This window comes from Danio rerio, chromosome 9 (assembly GCF_052040795.2).
Source record: "Danio rerio strain M-AB ecotype USA chromosome 9, GRCz13ab, whole genome shotgun sequence".
Classification (NCBI taxonomy): Eukaryota; Metazoa; Chordata; class Actinopteri; order Cypriniformes; family Danionidae; genus Danio; species Danio rerio.
This window is the reverse complement of record NC_141029.1, coordinates 35734341-35753381: the sequence shown is the minus strand read 5'-3', so window position 1 is coordinate 35753381 and position 19041 is coordinate 35734341. Positions and strand designations below refer to the sequence as shown.

Genomic DNA, 19041 nt, shown 5'->3' with positions numbered 1-19041 from the left:
AAGAAACAGGTTCTGGAGCAGTGGTTGAACAAAATAAATAATTAATCAGAGTCTTTTTAGGTGGTTTGAATAATTTGCATATTCTCAAAATGGTTTAATTATTTTAAAATAACTTAATGGATAAAACAGGCCTTCCAACCTTTGTGTGTACGGCTTTGAAATCGGACTGTGCAGGAGGAAGTATCACCATGACGACAAGGGTTATCTTTGTTCCCCATATGTTTCCTGTCTAAGTGAGGCGTTTAGTGCAGGGGACATAACAGATATACTACAGCTGACACTTAAGAGGTGCCACTTCACTGTGCTGGTGTGCTCACGTTTAGTCTGCAGGTTTTTTAATCACATTGGGAGGGCATTATGGCACTGTGACTCTGGGGTTTATGATGCAGTGATGGCAGGGATATGGTCAGGGGTTTGGATATTGTGTTTCATATTAGTATTTGGCACAGCAGACCCATCACCAGCACCCCAAGACAAATCACATGACTTCAGAAAGATCTTCTTGGGTTTGGATAAATGCAACGCCTGCATTGGAACATCCATTTGCAAGAAGTTTTTCAAGGATGAAATAAGGTAAACTGGAATATTTCACATTTCCGCAGAGAACAATTCACTTTTTATAAAGTTATTCATATTGTAGGATAAATGCAACAAAGTAATCAAATCTTTGGATAAAAAAGTAGATTAAGATAAAAAAGTTCTGTATCATAGCACATCTGGTAAAAAAACAAAAACAAATCATGTATATAGTCAATAGTCACTGATCCTATATAATATACTCAAGTACACAGCACAATTAGAAAAGATAAAAAAGCACTTCATGAAGTTCATACTTTTAACTAACTTTTTTCTTGTATGTATATAATACAAGATGATAATATTTCTTCTTTTGGAGTAAGTCTTATTTGTTTTATTTTGGCTAGAATAAAAGCAGTTTTTAATTTTAAACACCATTTTAAGGTCAAAATTATTAGCCCTTTTAAGCTATATTTTTGTGATTGTCTACAGATCAAACCATCCTTCTACAATAACTTGCCTAATTACCCTAACCTGCCTAGTTAACCTAATTAACCTAGTTAAGACTTTAAATGTCACTTTAAGTTGTGTAGAAGTGTCTTGAAAAATATCTAGTTAAATATTATTTACTGTCATCATGGCAAAGATAAAATGAATTAGTGATTAGAAATGAGTTATTAAAACTGTTATGTGTTGAAAAAAAAAAAAAAAATCACACAAGGCCTCTCCTATAAATGAGCATTGAAAGTATGATCGCCGGACCTATGGTTTCTGTGCAGTATTGCCAAAAGTGTCAGGAGTAAAAATGTTTACCCCACCAGCGGGGCAAGTTGTAACAGTGAGAGGGTTAGTTGTAAAACATGCTTTAAAAGTCAGATTTCACACAATTAGTTTAAATTCAGTTTACTTTAAATAGTATATTTTCTTAGTACTTAACTTTTTTATTGAATCTACATAGCAAAGCATGTTTAAATATTTTTTAGATAAACACATTTGGATTTATTTACATTTACATTTACATTTAGTCATTTAGCAGACGCTTTTATCCAAAGCGACTTACAAATGAGGACAAGGAAGCAATTTACACAACTAAGAGCAACAATGAATAAGTACTAAAGGCAAGTTTCAGGTCTGTAAAGTCTAAGAAGGGAAGTGTTAGTAATTTTTTTTTTTTTTTTTTTTTTTTTTTTTTGTACAGTTAGTGTGATATTCAAATAGGCAATTGCAGATTAGGAAGTGAAGTGGAGACTAAATAGTTGAGTTTTTAGTCGTTTCTTGAAAATAGCGAGTGACTCTGCTGTTCTGATGCAGTTAGGGAGTTCATTCCACCAACTGGGCAGATTGAGCGTGAGCATTCGCGAAAGTGATTTTTTTCCTCTTTGGGATGGAACCACGAGGCGACGTTCATTCACAGAACGCAAGTTTCTGGAGGGCACATAGATCTGCAGAAGTGAGTGCAGATAAGAAGGTGCTAGGCCAGAAGTCACTTTGTAGGCAAACATCAGAGTTTTGAATTTGATGCGAGCAGCAACTGGCAGCCAGTGCAAACGGACTAGCAGCGGAGTGACATGTGCTCGTTTAGGTTCATTGAAGACAACTCGTGCTGCTGCATTCTGGAGCAGTTGAAGAGGCTTGATAGAGTTAGCTGGAAGCCCAGCTAGTAGAGAGTTGCAGTAATCCAGTTTGGAGAGAACAAGAGCTTGAACAAGGAGTTGAGCTGCATGTTCAGATAAGAAGGGTCGGATCTTTCTCATGTTATAGAGTGCAAATCTGCACGATCGAGCAGTTCTAGAAATGTGGTCAGTTCTAGAAATGTGGTATTTGCATCATTATCCAGTCTATTATCCAGGCTTGCAGTCACAGCATTTCAAAATGTTTTCATCTTTTAGCCTAGAAGACAGTAATTACAACATTATAAGATTTTACGTACATACTTTCACAATTCTCTTTCAATAAAAAATATCCATAGGATATTAAAAATACTTTTACGCTACATAAATGGTTTCTCCTGTGTTTCTCATCCAGATTTTGCCAAACTTTTTAAAAAATTGTCAGGAAGACATCTGCTGACACTGTGGTGAAAACCTCGGAAGACTGGTTAGCCATGGTTAACCCTGAGCAAATACCCTAAAACTCTGAGTTACATTTTACCCCGCATCATTTACAGTATATATGCATATGCATACAAGAAGACATAGTTCAAAATATAAACATCATGAAGTACTTCTTTTTTTATCTTTTCTAATTTCTTAAAAGCAAAAATAAGTGTTTTACTTTATTTTGTCCACTGTAGATTTTTATTGACTTAGTAACTTTGCAACTACTTGTCAACTAACTTAAAATAAACTAACAGGGTTTTTTAATCAATAGACATTTTATATGACTATAATTATCTTAGAAAATTGATGTCAACTAACTGACAGAAAAGAAAAAAAACTGTGAATAAACATTAAAGAGTGACAATGTAGAGTTTTAGATTGTATTAATAGAGGCTTGGACTAGTAGAATACGTTAACAGATATTCTGCTGACTACTTTGCAACATAGCTATGACTCAAATTAGACTATTGGTAGACTTTTAGATGAGGGTTAATATACACTACCTGACAAAAGTCTTGTCGTCGATCCCAGTTGTAAGAGCAACAAATAATAATTTGACTTCTAGTTGATCATTTAAAAAGTGTCAGAAGGTAGATTTTTCGGATGAATCATCTGTTGGAATCTAATGGAACCCGCATGGACCCAAGATTCTCATAGAAATCAGTCAAGTTTGGTGAAGGAAAAGTCATGGTTTGGGATTACATTCAGTATGAGGCATGCAAGAGATCTGCAGAGTGTATGGCAACATCAACAGCCTGAGGTATCAAGACATTTGTGCTGCCTATTAAATTGCAAACCACAGGAGAGGGAAAATTCTTCAGCACAATAGCTCTCCTTATTCTTCAGCCTAGACATCAAAGTTCCTAAAAGCTAAGAAGGTCAAGGTGCTCCAGGATTGGCCAGCCTACTCATCAGACATGAACATTATTGAGCATGTCTGGGGTAAGATAAAGAAGGAGGCATTGAATATGAATCCAAAGTATCTTGATGAACTCTGGGAGTCTTGCAAGAACGCTTCCTTTGCCATTCCAGATGACTTTATTAGTTATTTGAGTCATTGCAGAGATGTATGGTAAAATAAGCACAATCTAGAGGCCTTTGCCTCACATAAACCACTTCTGATAGCAAATGATCTACTAGATGTCAAGTTATTATATGTTGTTCCTAAAACTTGTATAGGTGACAAGACTTATGTCAGGTAGTGTATTGTAGTAATATATATGCATGTATATGTCTATTTATATATAAATGAACTGCTAAACTAACTATACACAGCTGTTTTCTGGTGATTTAAAGTGCTTCTTTCTGTTTGGATAAAAACAATCTACTAAATAAATAGATGTAAATGTAGATACATGGATTATAAATAACTCTCCAACCACTTCTACTCAGCAGAATGTCTATTGGATGACCATTGAAATTATAATGTTGGCAGATATGAAGCAGACTGTCTACAAATTACTGCTAGTAGATATGTAGTAGAATTGAATGTCTAAAGGGAACCTGCAAAATAAAGTCTAGCCAAGCATTTGTATGCTATAACAGCACAAGAACTTAGATCTTGCTGTATCTAATCATTGATTAGAGTAAGCTCAAGCAGTGACAGCAAAAACAGGAAACTAACACAGACCCTGTTTATTTCACTGCAGGTTTGAAAGGAGGCTGACGGCTCAGTCTAATCTATCCTCAGCAGACGTGCGCTCCTATGAGGGAAACTACACAGACAGCACAGCGGGCTGGAGACCAGTGGTGGTGTCCCGCCTGATGTCTCCTCACCTGCACCAGTTATCAGACAATAGCATTTGCACCTCAGCAGGCAAAGGGAAATCCTGCAGCATTGAAGGCGTCCTCAGGGCCACCTCACGCTTCCAAACTTGGGTTCATTCCAACCTACTGCTTCCCAGCATGGTGAAGGTCTGAATTTGTGGCTTTTGTATTGTCATGTCTATTTGAGGTCAGCACTGACTGAGGATTTGTGGTCAGAACAATTACATTTTCAAAGGAATATTAATTTGGAAAATTGGGAGGTGCAAAGGGAAAGTCCTGTGAAGTAGGGCTGCAAGATATTAGAAAATTGTCATTGCGTTATTTTGTTTTTCTGCGATATATATTGCGATATAATGTATCTATCGGTTCCAGCAAATGATTGAATAGCACTATATGGAAAGACACTTTATTTTAGGGTCCAATTCTCACTCTTAGCAAACTATTTTGACTTTTGCTTCAATAAACTCCTAATTTGCTCCTCATTAAGGTAGTTTAGGTATTGGGTAGAATTAGGGATGTAGAATAAGACCATACAGAATATGTGTTTATAAGTACTAATAAGCAGCCACTATATCAATAACATATATGTTTATAAACAACTATTTAATGGTAAGGATTGGTTCTTAAAGTGTTGAACTCAAGCGCATCAAATGAAAAGCAAAAGAGAAGCGTCCGAAGCATGACAGATACTAGGATGCATTTGATTGGTCAAGATTTAATTAAGAAACGGAAGTATGAGGAAAAAAAAAACATTGATTTATTTAGGCAGAAGTGACAAATTACAAGCCTTAAATGTTTATATCAGTTTAAAATCTTCTAAATATAATTTTTTTTTTTTTTACTGTTTTGTACCACACTCCCTTCTAGATATTGTTGGAGACTAACATACTGATATCAAACCTGCCAAAACTGCTGTTTTTCCTGGGAGTCTACTGTATTTCAGACTCATATTTCTCCCAGAAAAATCCCGTAATTTTACCTCACCCCCGGTCCTCAGCTTTTTGTTAAAGTCTGTAACACCGCCGGGTCGCAAAATTTGGTAGGACCATCACATTATTTCTTCAGATCCATTATGTCTTCAAATTCGATCACAGCGCCCGCCCGAAACCCGGTCCATATTACAATTGCTAACACCAAAGTACAGTTAATAACCCGGTTCTCAGCTGTGTTATTCAGACAAACACAGCCCCAAACCCCAGAACTCTCTGAATTTTGGAAACAATGTTGCAGGTATGACTGATACCAATTTCCAAAAAAATATTGTTTTAATTTTAATGGACCTTTAAGCACTTGCAATGTGGCTGTTTTTGAATCCAGTGTAAGTGTTTTCAATCATAGAAAATTTTGATTATGGACATTGTTTTTTTCTTGAAATGTTGGTACTTTCATATTCCACAATTCTACTTTATGGTTTGTTTAATATAGAAAAGTCACATTTACATCAACAATCTTGATGTAAAATCTTATCAGCAATTTTTATTGTTTTTATTCTTATCTCAGACCTAGATTTTAGTCAGCCTCAATTTTTCCAATACACCAAACAATTTTGTGCTTCAAATAATATGGACTTGGCTGTCAAGGAGACGACAGCAAAAAGCCTGTTTGAAAAAACTTTGGCTTGTTAAATGCTTAAAATGTGGACATATGTCAAATTCTGCTAAATGTTTGAAAAATGTTATTTGTTGGTGTTTAGGATTCATGAAATGCCAGCTATGAAAGAAGAGTTCAGACTTTCACCACAAAACAAAATTATATTTGTTGTGAAAATAACAAAATGACAAAACTCTTCTAAGGTGGTTTTAGAATAAACAAATGACCAGGAAAAAAAATCACTCAAATTGCTTGCACATTTCACAACTAATCAAGCGAAGTTTTTATTCATTCATTTTATTTTCAGCTTAGTCCCTTTATTAATCAGGGGTCTGCCAACTTATCCAACATATGTTTTACGCAGCATTATCCAGCATATGTTTTATGTGGCGGATGTTCCTCCAGCCACAACACATCACTGGGAAACATCCATACACTCTTGCATTCACAAACATACACTACAGCCAATTTAGCTTACTCAATTCACCTATAGCGGATGTCTGTGGACTGTGGGGGAAAACGGAACATGGTGAGAACATGCAAACTCTACACAGAAATGCCAACTGACCCAGCCGGTACTCGAACCAGCAATCTTCTTGCTGTGAGGCGATCGTGCTTAAGTGAAGTTTTATATTACTAAAGTTTGAGAGGATAACATGGTTATGATTGACCATTGCTGTTTTTGCATCAACTAATAACCAACAACCGACTAACCAATCAGATGACTCAAAGCTCACATAAATAGTCTGCTTTCCTTACCAATGGTGTTGCGAGGGGGGCGGGGGTTTTGGAGGCCAAACCCCTGATGTATTGTCAAAAGTGCCTGATCTTTTGGAATATGTTGCACTTAAAATAATGGGTTGTATGACATTCATTTTGTTATTAAAGTAAAATTAGCACATCACACGCATTCTACTTAACGCAGTTTTGTGTCGGGTATTTAAATAGTCAGCTGTTCAGCACTACCCTGTTTCTGGGGGAGACTTCTTTTGGTCTAAGCCCCTTATTCTTTTCGACCCTAGCAACACCCCTGTTCCTTCCCTTAGTCATCTTAATTTTTGAAGAAACCCCCATCCACCCTGACTCCTTTCTTAATAACAGAGGAGTTCTTAAGGCCTACCTGAGCTCAGACTCCCCTTTGTCTCTCCTGACTTAACAGGGGGAAGCCCCGGGCTCGTGAATCCTCTGAGCTCAGGACTCTCTCCTGGGACAGCATGCTAAATACGCATCTACTTAGACAACTAAGCTTAAACTCTTGAAATAGCAGGTTACCTCTTGAATTAAAAGTAATAAAATATATATAACATTAAAGTGATATTTAGATTTAAAATATATCCCAATTACCTGTTTTGTTTACAGCATATATAAATATATATATATATATATCCTATTAAATATGTATATACTTTACTTGCATGTAAGCTCATGAATGAAGAAACTATATGCCTGTTCACATTCAATCATTATTGTGAGTAACATCTAACAAAAGCTTTTCTCTATAGGGTCTGGTGACCCCGATGCTGCGCTGTCCATCTCAAAGGCTGCTGGACCGCATTGTGCGCCGTTATTTCGAAGTGACTGACGTGGGCAGTGTGCAGATGAAGCACTTCAATGAAAAGGATAAACTTAGACTGCTTTATACACTGGCTGTCAATCAACAGCCCCTCATACTGCAGGTATAATGATAAGTGGGCTGATATAATTATTACTGCTCAATGTGAGGTAATTGAGCATGGTGATAGCAAAGTCAGGGTCATGGGATTGATCCCCTGGAAATGTATGAAGTTATTAAAATGTATAGCTTTAAAAAAAAAAGGTTCTTCCATCTGTAAAAATAGCATGATGTTTAAAAAGCTTAAAGAAGTTTCATAATGAACCTGGTTTTGAAAAACTCAATATTTTCACAATGACCTCTTTATATAATATCATATTTTACTTTTTTTTTTTTATGTTATTGATGTTATCTCTGTCTACATTCACATAAAACATTGTAGTCTCAATTAAGGTTTTACATTGAAAGTTGATTGCAGGTTTTGTCTAACAAGAATAACAATTTATAACTAACAATACGAATCATAAATTCAATATCTCTAGCACTTACTTGATAAGTGGAGAAGTGAAAATAAGGATCCTCCACTGAACACATGCAGTTGGCCACAATATTGTGCACTGTAAACAGAAAAGTTAAGACATGATTGGTAGAAAGTCAAAATGTTGTGATTTTAGGTGTGTTTAGTGATGTTAATGATAACGAGAAAACAGACAAAACATTACAGATTCTTTCTTGTTTTTTTTTGAACACTGTAAAAAACGATATGATCAATTAGTCATGACAGCACATTTTAAATTACTTGTAACACAGTAAACTAAGTTAATCATGTTCTACACGCTCAGAAATAAAGATACAAAATCTGTCACTGAGGCAGTACCTTTTCAAATGGTATATTTTTGTTCCTAACAGGTCCTTAAAGGTACATATTAATGTCCAAAAAGTACAGATCTGTACTTCACAGTAACTTTAAGTTACAAAAGTGTACCCTAAAGGTACATATGTTCAGCTGTATGATACAATAGTGTACCTTTCGAAAAGGTTCCATCAAAGTGACAGATTTTGTACTTTAATTTCTGAGAGTGTAAAACAGTGAGAGCTGTTGTACATAATACAAGTTCAATGGACTCATAAAATTAATTTGATTCAGCTTAAAAAATTGAAAGCAACTAGTATTCTTTTTAGAGTGTATGTTATCACCAAACGTAAAAGTCAAATTATAGTGACCCTGGACCACAACATCTTAAGTTGCAAATATTTTTTTAGGAATAGTAAACAATTTGTTGTGAGCAAAAATAATTTATTTTTCTTCTTTGCCAAAAGCATTAAAATATCAAATAAAAATTGTTCCATGAAGAAATTTGGTAAATGTCCTACCATAAACATATCAAGATGTAAATTCTGATTAGTAATATGCACTGCAAAAAGCTTAGTTTTAACAACTTTAAAAGGGGATTTCCACACAAAAATCAACTAACAACTGATTTGTAAAACAGTAATGACTTTTGACTATTATGTTGTAAAAAGTGATTGTTTATGCCCGATAGCTGTGGTTAAAAAGGATTAAAACATCAGGCCCGTAGCCAGGGTGGGGGGTTTGGGGGTTCAGGTGGTTCGAAAGACCCACCCTCAACTGACAAAAGTCCAGAATTTGTCCCATACATGAGCTCATTTGTCCTATTTTGACTGATTTGCCATCATAGTGAAAATTCAATTCAATTCAATTCAGCTTTATTTGTATAGCGCTTTTAAAATGTAGATTGTGTCAAAGCAGCTTCACATAAATGGTCATAGTAACTGGAACAGTGTGGTTCAGGTTTTAGTGTTTAAGTTCAGTTCAGTTCAGTTTAGCTCAGTTCAGTGCGATTTAATCATTACTGAGAGTTCAAACACTGAAGAGCAAATTTATCGATGCGTAGCTCTACCAATCCTGAACCATGCAAGGCAGTGGCGACAGCGGAGAGGGAAAAAAAACTTCACCTGATGGGAGTGAAGAAAAAAAACCTTGAGAGAACCAGACTTAGTTGGGCACGACCATTTTAATTTCTCCGCTGGCCAAAAGTCTTGTGCAGAGCTTCATTCGCCGGGGTTGAGGCTGGAAGATGGCCTCAGCGAAGACTTGTCTAATAACCGTGTAATGTAGGTAACAATCGTCTAATGTAAAATAACACATAAAAGGCTAAATCTGACATAAATGAAGTCACTTCGAACTTACCTTAGAGTTAGTAAATAGAGAAGAAGGTGGCGTAGTAGGTAGTGCTGTCACCTCACAGCAAGAAGGTCGCTGGGTCGAGCCTCGGCTAAGTTGGTGTTTCTGTGTGGAGTTTGCATGTTCTCCCTGCGTTTGCGTGGGTTTCCTCCGGGTGCTCCGGTTTCCCCCACAGTCCAAAGACATGTGGTATAGGTGAATTGGGTAGGCTAAATTGTCCGTAGTGTATGAGTGTCTGTGTGAATGAGTGTGTGTATGGATGTTTCCAGAGATTTCTGGAAACATCCATTCCCAGAGATGGGTTGCGGCTGGAAAGGCATCAACTGCGTAAAAACGTGCTGGATAAGTTGGCGGTTCATTCCGCTGAGGCGACCCCAGATTAATAAAGGTACTAAGCTGACAAGAAAATAAATGAATTAATAAAACAGAGAGGACATTTTACAAGAAACTTCATTTATTTTACACCTTGGAGCTTAATCTTGAAAGGAGATTGTTGTTATCCATGAACTTTCAAACACACTTTTTACAAGAGAGGCTTAAAAAATCATCAAGCTCTACATTATTATTAGTGGGAGTAGTATATTAGGTCCCACTTTGGCCTTAACTACTTGTTACCTACCTCAAAAAATAAATACAATGTACGTAATGTGTTCATAATGTATTGCAGAACACTTCTGGTGCTCTTGAGGTGGGATATGGGTGGGGTTAGGGACAGGTTTGGTGGTCTGGGTAGGTTTAAGGTTAAGGTTTAAGGTTTAAGGCATGGTCAACAGTGTAATCATAAATGGTTATACAGAAATTAATATGATTTTGATGATGGCCAAGAAGCTAATCCAGCTAAAAATAGTGCTCAAAATGCCACTAAATGCAGTATTTAAACCTCATAATTAAATAGAAAATGAAGTGAATAACTGTAAAACGTTCTACTTTTTGAGGAAAAAGAACCACCTTGTTCCCCAGGCTGGCTACAGACCTGAATATGACTGATGACAATAGTCAGAAGAAAAAAAAATATATATTATTTTCTTTTTTTTATAAGACAAAATTGTTCTTCCGCACAGAGGAAGATTGACTCTACCTATTTATATATGAAGTGAATGAAAATATACAGTGGCATTGCCTGCTCGTGTTCCCTCGCGTCCTGTTTTGAGCTCTGCTTTCGACCCCTCTGCCCACAGATGTTTCCAGGCACAGAGGGTTGGCCCTTCCTCCGCTACCATGGCTCCTGTGGAAGGCTGATGGTGTGGGCTGCGAGCAGGGCCCTCAGGACCCTGTTTTCCTCTCCGCTGGAGCGGCGCGCAGATCTCGCCTACCAGCTTCTGCACATCACCCAGAGCCTGAGCGCCAACAGCCTGCGGTTCCGCCTCTTCTACACCCGCATCCCAGAGGACATGTTCGGCATTCTGGAAGACAACAAGGTCTTCATTGTGGATACCAGCACCATAGGCATCATTGACTTACAGGAAGGTCAGTTCTGGATCAACTATTTACCTGTAAATTGTTTTGTGTGGTGTTGCTTTAAGCATCTAGACTTGATGTGGTAATAATAAAAAATATATATATATAAAAAAATAAATAATACAAAATAAAAATGTTAAAAAATCACATCTTTAACATGGAATATGCATTCAACAAAATGCTGACATATTACAAATAAATGCAAAAATATAGTTATATTATTTTCTTCTCTTGTTCTTGTTTAGATGGTTTATTTTATATTTTTAATGTAGATTTTGACTTAAAAAACTTTAAAAAATTGGCTTCCTCAAAATAACCAAACAAAAACAAGCATAAAATCAAACAATTCAATGATGGAACGCATCTTTGATCACTGTCAGCCTCTCCTTTATCAAATGATTTCACTTACTTTGAGTCATAGTCTTAAAGGTGTACTGCATGCATTTTGTGTTAATTTTAATGCAAATGTGACAAGACTGACAGAAAGATGGGGACAATTGTAAAATAGTATTTATTTGTAGAATTTATTTATAATTTCATGCATTTAATTAATTGATGTGAATGATAACAACTTAAACTAGCTATTTCTAAATAATAGATTTTAGCATAACAAAACATTTAAAGCTGTAGCTTCAATTGGGCTAAGGACAATGACAGGGTTTGTATATTTGCAAAAGTACATTTTGTACAAAATTGCACATTGTACAAAATTGCACATTGCACACCAGCAGTGGTGGTGTGGAAAGGTACATTTATAAAGTGTTTTTAATAAAGAACAAAAATCTGGGAACCAAATGAATGACATATTCCTTTACAGAATAACTCGTGATAAATGATATGACCAATTAGTCCTGACAGCATATGTTTTTAAGTCATTGGAACGACTAAAAACTAAAACTTAATTTTAGAAGTTACGCAAGCTGTTTTAAGTTAGTTTAACATGATATAAGTTCAATGGACTCATAATGTTAATTTGATTCAGTCTAACAATTTAAGGCAATCAGGATTTTATACAATGCAGAAATCAACCATCAGTCAATTTTATAAATGTTTGGGATTAAATACTTTTTATTCACTATATTTATATTTATATTGTAAATGTATGGTAGAATAATTCATAATCTATAGCACCATGTACAAATATCAAGAGTAAGATTCAAGAATTTAAAACTTTAAGTAAGAAGTGATATTAAATTGATCAAAGGTGACTTAAAGTTATTTACATTAAACATTTTTCTTTCAAAGATGGTGTCTTAAATTTGCAACTACATAATAATATGGAAAATGAATTGGTTTTTATGAAAGGTTTGTGCAACAAAGGATATTTCAGCATTGACAACAAGACAAATTTATCCATAATGCCAATGATATGTGAAGAATCCTGTTACAGTAAAGACTGGAGTAATTTATTGGATTTTCTTTGAACTTATAAAAGTTACTTAATTATTATTTTTTGTATAATCTTTTATTTTGTAAATTATAATACATTTTGTCTAAGTTTAAAAATACAAAATGTTATATAAATGTTATTATTTTAAATCAGTTAATATAGTGTGGGGAATCATAGACATTCTTAATAAAATGCTATCAGACTATAATAGGACAAAATAAAATATTAACACTTAATTTTTATTTGATGATTTGGTTTCCACAAAAGGTTTAAGCAAGAATAGCTATTTCTGCATTTACTACAACAAAAATTCATCAATCATGTAAATTATATACAAGTAATCTTGTGACAGTAAAGACTAGATTAATGATTGAATTTTCTCTTCACTCACAAGCTATAGTTATTACTTTTTAGATATAAATGTAAAATCATTTATACTGTAAATTATGATATTTCATCTAAATTTAAAAATATAAAATGTTATATAGATTTTATTACTTTGAATCACTTAATATAACATGAAATAAATCAAATTTTCAAACAAAACAACGTAAAAATTATTGCTATTCTGTCCTGTATTCTGTATTAATTAAACAATCTTTATGAAATGCTATAAGACCATAATAGGACAAAAGAAAAAATTTACATAAAAAAGAATTAAAAAAAAATACATGATTTGGTTTCCACAAATGGTTTAAGCAAGAAAAGATATTTTTACATTTACAACAGAAAGTCATCAATTATTTCAATTATTTACAAGTAATCCTGTGACAGTAGACTGGACTGGATTTTCTCCTTACAAGCTAAAATTATTATTTTTTAATATTTAAATGTATCTATTATTCTGTAATTTATAGTATGTCATCTAAATTTAAAAATGCTAAATGTTTTTATATAGATTTTATTATTTTAAATCAGTAAATATTACATTAAATAAACCAGATTTTCAAACAAAAAATAAATTATATTCTGTACAATTGTGAACCCGGGGTGGGGGGTGGTTGGGATTCTAAATGACAATATACAGTATTAATTAGACATTTTTAATGAAATGATATCAGACCATAATAAGACAAAATAAAATATTAACAATTTACTCAATACCACACATGGCAAAATTCAGTAAAACCAATAATTGTGTACAATCCATTACCCAATTAATACCTTCATTCCCCTGCAGGTCATCCTCCTGACAAAGACCTTCTTCCTGAAGAGCTGGATGTCTTCTCCTGTCTCAGTGGCTCTTGTGTGAGGCCTCCTCCATGTGAGACTGTCAGAGAGGCACAGAGTTTTATCCTACTTTGCAAATATATCCTCAACAATCTACTCACCTCTAATGACAAGCAGTCAGGTCTTCCCAGAGCAGCGGTTGATGAACTGTTGGTTTGCGCAGATCCGTCTCAGCTTGACCAAACAATAATCAAATCTGTCCAAAGCTTAAAAAACATTTTAAAGACACTGAGGCCATGCAGCCCTCAATATGCATACAGATATCCGGAATGTCTCTACAGTGACAAGTTCTAGACCACAAGATTAATCAAAATAGTGTTTTTCACAGATAAATGACTGAAGATTTTTTTAATGCATCATCCTTTTCAGGCCTTTGCAAAAATTAAACTGATAAGACACTACTGTGGTAATAACATCTTCTTGCATTATAAAATGAACACCTATGTTTTCTGGAAGACAACTGCAATATAAATAGACTGTTTATACTACCTGACAAAAGTCTTCTCGCCTATGCAAGCTTGAGAAACAACAAATATTAACTTGACTTCTAGTTGATCATTTGACATCAGAAGCTGCTTATATGAGACTAAGACTAAGACCTTTACTAGATTAGGCTAATTTTACCCCCCAAAAATATGATCATGCCTTGCTTTTAATTAAATTTCATTAGGACAGTAAGATCTGACTTTGTCTCGTCACTTACCAGAAATAATGTACAGTATAGAATATAAAGTATTGGTGCAGTGGAAAAAGAATTAATATTGTGTAAGGGTTAGGGTCCCATGAGCTTGGACGAATGCATCCATAAATCTCTGCAGAGACTCAAATACCTTAATAAAGTTATCTGGAAAACAAAGAAAGCGTTCTTGTAGGACTCCCAGAGTTTATAAAGATTGTTTAGATTCATCTTTAAGGTCTCCATCTTTCCCCAGACATGCTAAGTAATGTTCATGTCTTGTGACTGGGCTGGCCAATTATGGAGCATCTTGACCTTCTTTGCTTTCAGGAACTTTGATAAGGAGGCTGAAGTATGAGAAGCAGTGCTATCCTGCTGAAAAATGTGTCCTCTCCTGTGGTTTGTAAAGTAATGGGCAGCACAAATGTCGATATCTAAGGCTGTTGATGTTATCCACTCTGCAGATCTCCTGCACAACACCATACTGAATGTAACCCCAAACCATGATCTTTTTTTTCATCAAACTTGACTGGTATCTATGAATCGTGGGTCCATTTGGGATCCAATAGGTATTCTGCAGTATTTGTGATGATTGGGATGCAGTTCAACAAATGCTTCATCTGATAAATCTAACTTCTGCCACTTTTCTAAATGATCAACTAGATGTCAAGTTGTAACTTCCTGGGATCGAAAACAAGACTTTTGTCAGGTAGTGTACAATCATAGTATAATCAATGAATGATGTTTTTCTTATTAAATGCACAGCCAAAATACAATCCTTAAGGAAGAAAACAGAATAATAATTTAAAGCACAATTATTATAATTCAGCCCAAGACAAAGAATTTCATCACAAAAGGAGAATATTTTAATTACAAAGACAACTCTGATTAGTAACCCATAAACCATATCAATCTTCATGTTTCTGTACAATGCTCGCTAAGCAGTTTTATTCATGTATAGAAAATGTAAAAAGAGAAATGTTCAAAATGACATTACTCCATAAAATTTAATGGCAGGAACTCTGGAAAAAAATAACAGCATTCCATCAACAAATATTTCCAAGCAATAAATATTTATAAATAGTGTAAATTTACAACAAGATTAGAAATATAACACAAAAAAACACAAATTAAAAAGTTTATTCCTTAGTCTATGTGCAACCCATTTTTCTTTGTGACTTCGCTACCCCACAACTTAACATTTCCCCCCAATAAAGACAAGAAAAAAAGCATTTTAAAAAGAAAAAAAAAATTCACATTACAAATTTCTCTTTTGTTACCTAAAGAAAACATTGAACAAAAAAAAGCTCGGCTATGGTTGTACTCAAGAGGAAATAAGAAAATGATCATGTATCAGCTTGTACATGAAGTACAGAAAAAGAAAAAACAAACAAAAAGGGGAAAAAATGAGAGGATTAAAGCAACAGTAAAATAAAAAAAGAAAAGTCAGTAGTTTTGAGTGATTTGCAATTTGTGGTATATACACAAAACCATTTTTCTTCAGCATTTAGTCTATTTGTAGTTTGTGTTTCAGAGAGAAGTGGTGCTGAACAAGCTGAAACAGTCCTGAAGATGGAGAAGGTCCGAATCTCCAAACTTGGCAAGGTTGCATAGACAAAACAGCTTAGAAGCAGCAGTCTTGTGGGGTTTGCTACAGAAACCAGTGGTGTGGAACTGGGTCAGGTCTCCTGAATATCAGAAAGGGATGCGTTGCGTTCCAGGGTTTTATCCGAAGAACCATTAATGTTAACGTCAAGATGAGGAGGAGGAGGGCAGAGGTGGAGCCTGTGGAGAGAGAGAACAGAAACGTATTAATTGTGATCAGTTTTTGTTACCTGAGACCATTAGTCATAAAAAGATTCAGGTGAACGTTAGGGGTTCAAGACTTACTAATGTGAACTGGTCGTACACTTGCATGAGGTCGTCTATTTTGTACTGTTCTAAAACCACAAAGTTGTCCAGGTTAGGGCTACATCTGCGAGCGCAGCCCTGGCAGTGAACCACATACGTCTTTCTTGAGTTACTTTCACTGGTGACAAACAGCAGATCAAAGACCTCCACCTGTACACACACAGAAAACATATTTTTCAAAATTAATAAATGAAGTATGCATGGATTGACAAGACCCAATCAAATAAAATGGGTAAAACAATTAAAATGAAGGGAAATTTTCAGACCAGTGCCACCAAAATTTTCCCGTTTTCAGCCACGTTGTTTAAATAACAAATCCATTTGCGCCACTTTGTGGACTCATGGGAAAAGAGGTGTTTTAAGGCGCATTGTTGGCGCGTTGCTATTTTGAGAAACTAAAATAGACTGCACAAGTGACCAGCTAAAAGCAGTTTACACATTCCTTAAAAAACAAAAAAACAAAAACGCAGGCTGCACAGCAATACTGAAATATCTTTACAAATAAAAAAGAATTAAAGGCGTGGTACAAAATGTAATTTTAAGGCTTGGTTGTGTTTATAAGATGCAAAGCAATGTGTGCTCATGTTTCACTTGAAGGAAATCGCGTTATTTTTTCATATATCTCACTTTGATTATACACAGCTACTTATCTAACATGAAAACGACTGTCAAATTTCCTAGTTCCTCTGAAAGGCCCGCCCTTAAGTGACTGATTGGTCATCGTCATAATGTGCGCCGATTTGCAGATCGGCTTCACGTCACGCCCGTAAAAGCACGCGCTTTTCTGCTGTGTAAACAATCAGTCAACATTCTGCCTGCTCTCTAAAATAAAATCTGACAAGTGTCTGTAATGTGTGAAAAGGGGGTGCGACTAAGAGTGTTTGCCATTGTGTGCGCATCTATGTGTGTTGTGTGTGAACGTTGTCTGCGTCTATGTGTGTGTGTGTGTGTGTGTGTGTGTGTGTGTGTGTGTGTGTGTGTGAGAATGTCTGTAACAAGCGCATGTGCGCAGGACTTTATTTTTCTCTGATGCTCGGATTAAGTTATTTTCTGTAATATATCGTGACAGAAGAATAAAGCACAAGATGTGGGATGCGATCTGTGTGAGCCTTGATTTATTATTCTGCTGCTACCACGAGTCAGGTGAGCTATCCTGTATTTTTTTTTTTAACTCTAAGTGTTACACGACGTCTATCACATATATCCGGAATATGCAGGTGTAAGTAATATAAATCATTCACATATCTTTTGCGACTTCATTATCTGAGACAATCAATGCAGTCAGGCACACACATAAGAGACACGAACGTGCTTGGTGGAGTGTGTGTGTGTTTACAGCAGTTTGACTGATAAATATGAATTTGTAGCTAAATTTTTTGCCCGCAAACCAGCATTTGCCATTGTTTACATCGTTGCTACAGCATATCGTTAACGCTAGACACTGTACATGTCATGATCAATTTTAACAAATAAAAACACTTAAAGGTTGTAGTTCACAGCTTTTTACATTTAGAGACGGGTGCCTTTACTAGAAATTAGAACTGAATTTAGAAATAGTTTTGAAACAAATCTTTGTGATTAACCAACAAAATTAAATATTTAGGCTAATAGATGTCTTCAGTAGTGTGCGTAAAAACACCATTTCCTTATCCGAGAAAGAGAAAAAGAGGAGGCCAAATGGAGGAGATTCATTCTTTATCCTCGCACTGCAGATGGTCTGTTTAACAGTTTTCTCATGTAATGAACCGTTCAGCTTTTACACTTAAAGTGTGCAATGTAAACAGCAAATGACGCAACTGATTCTTAAAGGAACGGGAGATGAGACTGATTGGTTAAAATCAAAACACACCCATAACTCATTAAGAGAATAAACACAACCCTGTTAGACCATGTGTGGCGGCGCAGAGCGTATTTTTCTGTCCTTTAAATAGCAAGTGGATTCAGAGACGCCTTTACTGCTTTTGTGTCAAGTGCTTTACACTTTGAGTCTAGATTGTTAAAATTTGCATAAAATAAAATGTCCACCTACCAAAATTGTAATTGAGTTCGCAGAAATGTAAAAATATTTGTTAACTGTTTAAAAATTATGATAAATTTCAAGATTAAAAGTTCTGGATCGGTCATCTGGATTTAATATCATAGCCATGACTTTAACTTTATTTTAAACTAACAAATGACAATAGAAAATAAAATAATGCTGGTTTCTATACTTTATGGAAATAGTTAAATTCTGAGTGTGCTTTACACAGGTGAGTGGGCTTGACAAACCATCTTTAGGACACAATCCCCTCTGTATGATTGAAGAAACAAAAAAAAAGAAAAAAAGAAAAACAAAATCTTTAAAACTACTAACTTTACAATATTTTTTTAATCAAACTTAGACTTGTCAGCATTTTATAGCATACTGCTACTCTCTGATGATTCAAAATGCTTCATTTTATCCTCACCAGTAAGCTGCTTTGGATAAAAGCATCTGCTAAAACAATTCATGCAAATAAATGTAAAAAATATAATTTTACGCAATACATTTAAAGAGCAATTTCAAGTATTTTTCTTTTTGGTTAATTTTGGTGATTTTTTTACAGGGTTAACTGTTATGAAATATCATGATATTTGATAATGAGACCCCTGAGAGTAACATTTGTC

The 19041-nt window shown here is 35.0% G+C and overlaps 2 protein-coding genes across 11 annotated transcripts in view; one reads left to right on the top strand and one right to left on the bottom strand.

Annotated features, from left to right (window-relative positions):
• The first annotated feature begins 276 nt into the window (after nucleotides 1–276).
• Nucleotides 277–17493, top strand: dipk2b (divergent protein kinase domain 2B). Of its 4 annotated transcripts, none has more exons than XM_087268149.1 (5): nucleotides 277–573; nucleotides 4265–4523; nucleotides 7475–7648; nucleotides 10909–11197; nucleotides 13759–17493. In XM_087268149.1, the coding sequence occupies exons 1-5, from the start codon at nucleotides 392–394 to the stop codon at nucleotides 14100–14102; spliced, it is 1248 nt and encodes a 415-aa protein (XP_087124275.1). In that variant the 5' UTR covers nucleotides 277–391; the 3' UTR covers nucleotides 14103–17493. The 4 variants fall into 4 exon arrangements, with proteins under 4 accessions (XP_087124275.1, XP_087124274.1, XP_087124277.1 ...); XM_087268148.1 differs by having other exon boundaries at nucleotides 4265–4529; XM_087268151.1 differs by lacking the exon at nucleotides 4265–4523.
• Nucleotides 15328–19041, bottom strand: part of kdm6a (lysine (K)-specific demethylase 6A) — a 74030-nt gene continuing 70316 nt past the window's right edge. For all 7 annotated transcript variants that reach the window (XR_015499674.2, XM_087268131.2, XM_087268133.2 and 4 more), the window contains 2 exons: nucleotides 16375–16545; nucleotides 15328–16269 (listed from right to left, as the gene is read on the bottom strand). Coding sequence is in view for 6 of the 7 variants with exons in the window: in XM_087268131.2 (XP_087124257.1) it covers nucleotides 16237–16269; nucleotides 16375–16545 (204 nt within the window). In the remaining variant the exon portion in view is untranslated. The remainder of the gene's footprint in view (nucleotides 16270–16374; nucleotides 16546–19041) is intronic.